The sequence below is a fragment of the Sinocyclocheilus grahami genome, unplaced genomic scaffold, assembly GCF_001515645.1.
Source record: "Sinocyclocheilus grahami isolate Dianchi unplaced genomic scaffold, SAMN03320097.WGS_v1.1 scaffold157.1, whole genome shotgun sequence".
Lineage (NCBI taxonomy): Eukaryota > Metazoa > Chordata > Actinopteri > Cypriniformes > Cyprinidae > Sinocyclocheilus > Sinocyclocheilus grahami.
In genome coordinates, this window is record NW_015505336.1 from 3,602 (window position 1) to 12,981 (window position 9,380).

Consider the following 9,380-nt stretch of genomic DNA (forward strand, 5'->3'; position numbering starts at 1 on the left):
GGACTCCAAACTGATTAGACCCGCTTGGATGGGCTGACGTTTGTTTCTTTCGGTAAGAAGCCCAGGCAGGTGTTTATGCCAGTCTGATGTGTTTTGGGAAAGCGGCCAATTGCATCCGAATGAACTCGGCATCTAGCAAGTCATAAAAACGCCTCGACCTGATTGTTTTCCATTCATAAGTGATGAACACCAAAGGCCAGAGCCCCGGACTGAAAGACATGCGCTCAGCTGGGAGCCACTAAACGTAATAATCATTAAATAATGATCTGCCAGCGTTAAACAGATCCACAGCGCTCTGGAGAACTGTAGCGCTGTACTGTTTACACTACGAATGCGGTTGAGTTACACCATGTACTGTAAAGAGGGCCTGACTGCCAGTAACTCTAGTCACTTACCAACAAAAGCATCATTTCCTGAAAGCTCCTCCCCTCCCCCTCGCTCAGCTCCCCTCCCCTCTCAAGCACCTTTAGCATTGAGGAAATAAACCACAATCAATATGAGTGAACCTCCATGCACATACCTGTCAGTCCTCATTCACTAGGAAGGGCGCAGGAGTCTCTCACGTACCTGTTGTGCCGGCGGGAGAGCCGTCTTTGTTTTCCTCCGGGAATGTTGTTGCAGCTGCTGTGAGCTTGCACATGGAAAGGATCTGTTGTCTCCAAGAGGTGAATGACAGTGACTTGGACCCATGTCACTCATGCAGTTTTGGACTAAGTTTTATGCACAGCTGGGACGTCCTCCGCCCAAGGTAGAGCTCGTAAATCTCTTTAATGTGAGCATTTTAGGGGGTTGAAAATATGTTGTTGACGGGTGAGAAATTCAGGTTTGATTGCCCAAGGGAAGACGCTTCTTGTCTGGTGCTCTACTTTGTTTCTTTCCTTGAACAGATAAGAAAATGATTTCCTTATGACTCTTCTTGTAGCTTCTGAAGATCTGCGATCTGTCGCACAGCTGTCAGTTTTTTAGTTTTTTGGCATTTTTAATGATGGGTTTTTAATACCTGCGTTTGTTTGCAGTCATCTTGTCAGAGTTGACTGCAAGTAATCAGTATGACTTTACTTTAAATAATACAGTAGGTTATTATATACAGAGAAAATGTATATATTTGTATTACTATTTATTATATTTATATATGTATTTATTTAAATTTGTTATTTCATTTACCCAAATAATATGCTACATTATATATGTATATATATATATTTATATAAGTAAATAAAATAATAATAAGATGTGCATATTTTTTTCTCAGTAAAAATCCTTTTATTTTGTATTTTTTATTAAATTTAAATGTATTTATTTTAATTGTTTTATTTTAATTACTTATGTAATTATATAATATTTCAATATGATAATTTATACATAATACAAAGTAGCATAAATATGAAATATATTTAAATATAAAATATTGTATTTATATGTATTTATTTTACATTTATTTAATTTACTTATATAAATGTATATATAATATTTAAATAGTATGATACTGTATAATACAAAATAGTATATATAAATATTAAATATAATATTAAAATCATTATAATTTTTTAACTTAAAATTAATTATTTTAGCATTTTATTTTGTTTTTATTATTATTTATTTTTATTTTTTTAAATATGTGAAGTTCTAGATTGATATTTTGCATTTACAACCATCATTCTGATTGCAAAAGCTGACTGGTAACAATAAGCATGACAAACATGAAAGCTGGTTTCCAGTAAGAGGTGAATGCAGGTGATTCGGCGCAATTTGGTATTATTGCTCTTTTTGCATGAGATCATTTCTGCATTAGAGTTTGCATTTTGAAATCTCCTTGCTGTTAAAAATCACTAATGATTGCATTAATCTCAGGAAGTGGATGAACCACAGCAAAGGTTTTGAAATTTTACATGATTTTTGCACTTTTTTTTTGTAGCGCTCGCACAGATCTCTTCTAATTGTGGAAGGAATTTTCGATGAGAATGTCCTGTGTTGCATGAGTTTGTACTGGAGGGCATTTCCCTTTATTCCGCTCATCAGGATTTGTGCGTTATCTGAGGGGTTTGGGTCTCTATTTTGAGCCTGAGGCCGGGCGACGCTCATGTTTTACAGGAACAGTGTGATGTAAAGTGCTGTTAAGGCACAATGAGCCTTTCCTCCTTGAACTTTGTCTTTTTTCTTCACTTTTATGTTTGTTTGTTTCTTTTAGTTGTCTGTTCTTTCATTTGTCTGTTTTGTTTGTCCATCCTTTTTACCTGGTCTTTCTCTTCAGGTTTGCCAGTGTTCATCCGTTCTTTTGTTTGCCTTGTTTCTCCACTCTTTGTCTGCTCTTTCACTTGTTTATTTCTTCATTTGTCCATTCTTTTTTAATAGGTCTGTTCTCTCTTGCCATTGTTTTTCCATTCTTTAATTTGTCTGTTGTGTCACTTGTGTTTTATTCGTCCATTCTTTTTAAATTAGTCTCTTCTCTCTTTAGGAATAGCCATTGTTCAGCCGTTCTTTCATTTGTCCATTCTTTCATTTGTCTGTTTCGTTTGTCCATCCTTTTTTTATTGGTCTGTTCTCTCTGTCTTTAGGTTTGCCATTGTTCGTCCGTGCTTTTGTTTGCCTCGTTTGTCCACTCCTTAATTTGTCTGTTCTGTCGCTTGTCTATTCTTTTTCATTTGTCTCTTCTCTCTTTAGGGTAGCCATTGTTCATCCATTCTTTCATTTAATGTGTTTTGTTTGTTCATTCTTTCATTTGTATGTTTTCGTTTGTTCATTCTTTCATTCGTCTGTTTCGTTTGTCCATTCTTTCATTTGTCCGTTTTGTTTGTCCATTCTTTCATTTTATGTTTCGTTTGTCCATTCTTTCATTTGTCCGTTTCGTTTGTCCATTCTTTCATTTGTCCGTTTCGTTTGTCCATTCTTTCATTTGTCCGTTTTGTTTGTCCATTTCGTTTGTCCATTTTTTCATTTGTCCGTTTCGTTTGTCCATTCTTTCATTTTATCTGTTTCGTTTGTCCATTCGTTCATTTGTCCGTTTCGTGTGTCCATTCTTGCATTTGTCCGTTTCGTGTGTCCATTCTTGCATTTGTCCGTTTCGTGTGTCCATTCTTGCATTTGTCCGTTTCGTGTGTCCATTCTTGCATTTGTCCGTTTCGTGTGTCCATTCTTGCATTTGTCCGTTTCGTGTGTCCGTTCTTTCATTTGTTCGTTTTGTTTGTCCATTTCGTTTGTCCATTCGTTCATTTGTCCGTTTCGTTTGTCCATTCTTTCATTTTATCTGTTTTCTTTGTCCATTCTTTCATTTGTCTGTTTCGTTTCTTCATTCTTTCATTTTATCTGTTTCGTTTGTCCATTCTTTCATTTGTCCGTTTCGTTTGTCCATTCTTACATTTGTCCGTTTTGTTTGTCCATTTCGTTTGTCCATTCTTTCATTTGTCCGTTTCGTTTGTCCATTCTTACATTTTATCTGTTTCGTTTGTCCATTCTTTCATTTGTCCGTTTCTTTTGTCCATTTTTACATTTTATCTGTTTCGTTTGTCCATTCTTTCATTTGTCCGTTTCTTTTGTCCATTTTTACATTTTATCTGTTTCGTTTGTCCATTCTTTCATTTGTCCGTTTCTTTTGTCCATTCTTACATTTGATCTGTTTCATTTGTCCATTCTTTCATTTGTCCGTTTCGTTTGTACATTCTTTCATTTGTCCGTTTCGTTTGTCCATTCTTTCATTTTATCTGTTTGGTTTGTCCATTCTTTCATTTGTCCGTTTCGTTTGTCCATTCTTTCATTTTATCTGTTTCGTTTCTTCATTCTTTCATTTGTCCGTTTCGTTTGTCCATTCTTTCACTTGTCAGTTTTTTGATGCATGTTCTTTTTTTGTCCTTTGTCCATTCATCCTTTCTTTCTTCCTTTCTGTCTTCCATTGTTTGTTTGATCTTTTCGTTTGTTTTTCCATTCTTTTGGTTGATTGTCTACACTTTCATTCGATTGCCTTTTCTTTCTTTCTTTCTCTCTGTTTTTATCCATTTTCTTGTAGTTCATTTATTCTTTTATTTGTCAATTTCTCCGTTCTTTTCTTTCTGTGTGACATATTTTCTTTCTTTAGGCCATTTGCCTTCTTTATTCTTTCCACTTGCCTGTTTTTTTTTTCTTTCTGTTTGCCTGCTTCATTTCATACACTCGCTTGCCGTCTTTCTTTCAGTTGTTTGCCTTCTTTCTCTTAAGTTTGCCATTGTTTGTAGTTTTCATTTGTTTGGTCCTTTTTCCTGTTAGCCTTTTTTCTTCCTTGTAGCCATTAGCTTATATCTTTATCTCTTTTTTTATTACGTCTTTAATTTTATTTCTCCTCTCCTTTGCCATCTTTTTTTTTTAATCCCTGCCCTTGATTCTTATCTTCCTCCTGCCTAAACAAAACAAATAGGACATAAAACACATCAGGAAGCTTGCTGTGATAATCTAGCAGTGACGCTTCAGGCTCGTCGGCAGTTTTCCCGTCAGTGCTGGTAGGGTTCATACACTCGCTTGCCGTCTTTCTTTCAGTTGTTTGCCTTCTTTCTCTTAAGTTTGCCATTGTTTGTAGTTTTCATTTGTTTGGTCCTTTTTCCTGTTAGCCTTTTTTCTTCCTTGTAGCCATTAGCTTATATCTTTATCTCTTTTTTTATTACGTCTTTAATTTTATTTCTCCTCTCCTTTGCCATCTTTTTTTTTAATCCCTGCCCTTGATTCTTATCTTCCTCCTGCCTAAACAAAACAAATAGGACATAAAACACATCAGGAAGCTTGCTGTGATAATCTAGCAGTGACGCTTCAGGCTCGTCGGCAGTTTTCCCGTCAGTGCTGGTAGGAAAGGTTCTATAAGTGTCATGCTGTGGTGTAATCTGACACATTGTCGTAATAATGAGGCTTTTTTTACAGTACGGGAGTGTCAGGAGATGTTTGTGTGTGGTTTTTTTCACTCGTACACACCAGCTTTACTCATCTTACACCAGAGTGCGGCCACCAGCTTGTCTTGCAGGTGCATCTTTTTCCTTATATTTCATACAGGAAACATTTGCGCAGGCTTACAGTAAATGATGCATTTCTGGTGGTCCCCACAGACGAGCGCTGCCACCTCATCTCTACCGGGTCTGTCTGTATTTCCCCCGGCAATGATTTACAAAACTCTTCTACAGTAAATCACTGGCACAGAGGATATATTTTGTTGTTTTCTTGTCACTCCCAGCTTTTGGTCATTGAATGTTTATGCTTAAGCTTAACTGTTTTTTTTCCAAGGCATTGTTAGATGCCAGTGTTTCCTGTCATAGCTATGCAAAGATTTGATTTCAAAAACGGTATCATGACTATTAAACTTAAACTTAAATCTGTATTTAACCCCAGAATGATCTCAAAGTAAAAATACATGCTAAAGTCTGATTTTGAGGTGGTTGCAGTTTAAAATTAAATTTGAAAGATTTGAAAGATTCAAAAGTAATCATTTTGATAAGAATTATTGACCATGAAGTATTTAACAACAAAAGCAGCATTTAATCGGTCACTTGCTGCTGTCGCATTGTTTTGCATAATGCAAATAGTTGCATTATGAGGATATGAGTAAACGTTTGTCTTTATGGAAATTTTATCTAACATGGTGTGACACTGGTGAAGGTTTTATGTGCATAGTGCAAAGACTCGACTTAACCATGACTAAATTTGTCGATTAGTTGTTGCAGACTTAACACAAGTACAATGAAAGATCTAAGAAACCTCAGAACAATGATGGATTTCAATGGGACGATTGGAAAATGAGCCTCAAACCTTGAGGGTTAAACTCTCACTGTGCTTATTTGCAGGCATTTTACCTCGTGATCATGTAAAACGGCTCAATTTAGTCTGGCAAATATCCACCGTCTCGCTCAGGAACAAAAGATAGTCTCATTCGGTCAAGGTCAGTGAGTTCATGTGAGGTCGCTTGGTAGTGGGCAGAATTAATTTCTTTTTTGTTCATTTTTTTAATGTACATTTATATTCACCTTTATCATAAATCTGTTAAAAGGAAAGAAATCTGCTTAAATGTTTCTCATTTATTAGTTATTTCTCAACATATTTTCGTTGCTAACAAATGTAAAAGTCAGCATTTTTTGCTTTGGCGTTCCGTTTAAGCAAACACATTTCCGGAAAAGTGAAATATTAATAACATTCATCAGTCCGATGCCACTCTGTCATCCTGAAGCGGGGGAATCCCTGTTTGCTGGCTCAGCAGCGGAGAAAAGGAGTGGAGAGAGAGGCGGCGGCCTGGCCTTCCAGGAAGTCTCGCCTTGTTCCTTGTGGTTTGCCCGAGAATGTACAAAGTCAAATTATGCCGTTGCCATTTGCTAAACCATATCCAAAGTCATTCCCCTTAGAGAACTGCAGTTTTAGGGTTTGTTTGTTCTCTTATTGGAATCAAGTTGACTTATGGGATTTCTTTGTTCCGTTTGGCAACGCTCTGCAAATGTGTCCTCAGAAGATCAAAGCAAGCATAAAATAAGTTACAACATGATTCTGACAGCAAATCGCGACCACAGCCGTTTGATCAGTGTAAATGGGCAGGTTGTGACCTCAGGTTTCAGAATCTCCCCAGCTGATGGTTTTGGCAGCACCTTCACTACTGAATCGAGTGCTTCTTTGGTTTTCAGTGGGAGTGAATCCAGTGCGGAGACGGTCTATATCAGGTCCCTGCTGGAATGTTGCCATTCTATATATGGGCATAAAAGTGTTTTTGTCCGTTGTCAAGTCATTCTGTGTCCCACAAGCACTTCATCCTTCCCAGCACAATGAAATCAATGAGCAACATCATTTGAATGCGGAAAGACAACTTAACCACTGCCTGGAGACAGGAACAGACTGTTGCTTAAAAACTCGACTTATTATAGTGTGATTTAAGCCTAGACTTTTAATAAATGCTGCTCCAATAAATGACATTTCAATTTTAGAAAGTTGGAAACAGTTGGAAATCTAGCATTTTCAAGGGTATTTATGTATGATTAGTATCTAATTTTAATGAATTAATAATAAATTCATTACCATTTTAATTTATATAAAATAAATAATTTAAATATTTTTTATAATGTATATTATATTATTTTTTTAGTGTTACAGTTTTTAAAAATGGAAAATTAAAAAAAAAATTGTGATGAGATGAGAAAAAAAATTATGCATAATGGCCGAGTTTCTGGCGAAGTTCTTTTAAATGTCAAAATTTTCATCTATATTTCATAAAAAGTTTGTGTGTGTGTGTGTGTGTGTGTAAATATATTAAATATTATGGACATTAAATTAAAGATGTTTATTACAATTGACATTTATATAAAATAAAATAAAAAATATTATATGTGTGTGTATAAATATATTAAAAAATTATGGATATTAAATTAAAGATGTTTAGGTAACACTTTATTTTAAGGTGTGCTTGTTACACATGTTACATGTACTTGCTATTATAATAACAATTAATTACTCATAATTACATGAAAGTAACCCTAATCCTAACCAAATAGTAAGTGTGTGTGTGTATGTATGTATGTATGTATGTATATGTGTGTGTGTGTGTATATGTATATACATATATGTACACTTACTATTTGGTTAGGATTAAGGTTTGGTTTAAGGTTACTTGCATGTAATTATGCATAATTAATTGTTAAATATATGTTATATATCCACATATTATATATCCATGCATATATATATGGCATTTATTTATAAATAGGTGTGTGTGTCTAAATATATTAAATATTATGGACATTAAAGATTTTTGTTACAATTTATATTTATATAATATAAAAAGTGTGTTTGTGTATATATACATATACACACACACTTATTATTTCATATAAATTGTAATCATCTGTAACATCTTTAATTATATATATATATATATATATATCTTGGTTTTATTTTGTTTTGTTTTATTTATTGTATTATTCATTTATTGTTTCGTTTCATTATTTATTGTTTCATTTTAATTACCCTTCACAGTTGTTCTATAAACTTTACGTTCCATAAACTTCCCTCTGAGACTTTAATTAATGCTAAATATAATGTATTTCATGACATCTTCAAATGTTAATAATTTTGTGATTTTTGCTAATTTCGTGACCTCGTCTTTAGTTTCTCTGTAACCTTTTGCAGTACTGTGGATCAGGTCAGCAAGTAAAATAGCGATTGGTGAATTATTTTTCTTTTCTTTTCTCTCAGGACCTCCATTGTCTGGATGATCTGCCGATATTCTCCCCTCCGACCGACTCCTTAACCGAATACACCGTTAATAACTTAATTAATACTGACATGCCTCCCATCGTGCCCACGATATGGGACATCAAAACACCAGCATCAGTCCAAGAGGTGAGGCCAATTCCTGACACGCACTTATTCCAAATGCTGATGTTGAACTTAACCAATGGTTTTCAGTCATTTTTGGCATTTATGCCGAATATTATTTCCGTAGTACGAGAAACCACACCTGTTATTGACACACCCATGAACTGAACCTTTGTTCCCACTCTGATAGTAAAGCATGTGATCTTTCTGTTGGCTTTAACGTTTTCTTTTGTTTCTCTTTTTCCTCTTCAGTTAAATTCTAACAGGTTTCAAGGTTTAAACTCGTTAGATGACATCAGTGCTATCATTAATACACCACCCATAGGAGGTTATCAGGTAATTGTATGTTATTAATAATGAATAATATATATTTTTAGAAAAACTGCAGTAGTAGTTGTAGTTAACACATTTTTATTATACATAAATTATTTTTATATAAAATAATTTAAATAAAAGCATACTAAAAATGTAATTAAAAAATATTTTTATACAAATATAAATATTATTTCTTTAACATGTAAATGAGATTTCAGTGCCTCTGTAAAGTCTTTCTCTTTCTGTTTTTCTTCTCAATCATATCACGTGTTTACACAGAGACCCCAAACACAGCCAGAAGAGGAAGAGGAAGTCGAGGTGGAGGAAGCAGAAGAGCTGGGTCATGTTGACACCTATGCAGACTACAGGCCCTCTAAATGTGAGCATTGATTTTTGGAATACATTTTATGGCTATTCGTGTCCTACTGGAGGATTTATATTGTTTTCGCTTTCTCTTTTGCTATCTTAGCCAAGATAGGAATATCCCATCCAGACCGAGTGGTGGAGACCAACACTTTGTCCAGCGTACCTCCTCCAGATATCACCTACACCCTGTCCATCCCAGAGACCACCATAAACAGCGGCCAGCTCTCTGCCTTGCAGCTGGAGGCCATTATCTACGCCTGCCAGGTACCCCGACCAGCTTTGCCTTTCATCTCTCACTTAGTTAAACAACATGCACAACAAAACCTTAAAAGAAAATAATGGACTGAACTCTTTCACGCAAAAAAAAATATATATATATATTTTTTTTAATTATATAT

The 9,380-nt window shown here is 34.9% G+C and overlaps 1 protein-coding gene across 2 annotated transcripts in view; it reads left to right on the plus strand.

The window, feature by feature from the left end:
- Positions 1-495: 495 nt before the first annotated feature.
- LOC107592676 (protein strawberry notch homolog 2-like) overlaps positions 496-9,380 on the plus strand; it is a 22,880-nt gene continuing 13,995 nt past the window's right edge. For both annotated transcript variants that reach the window (XM_016282214.1, XM_016282215.1), the window contains exons 1-5: positions 496-748; positions 8,179-8,325; positions 8,554-8,637; positions 8,896-8,995; positions 9,086-9,246. In XM_016282214.1, the coding sequence (XP_016137700.1) occupies positions 689-748; positions 8,179-8,325; positions 8,554-8,637; positions 8,896-8,995; positions 9,086-9,246 (552 nt within the window). In that variant the 5' untranslated portion in view covers positions 496-688. The remainder of the gene's footprint in view (positions 749-8,178; positions 8,326-8,553; positions 8,638-8,895; positions 8,996-9,085; positions 9,247-9,380) is intronic.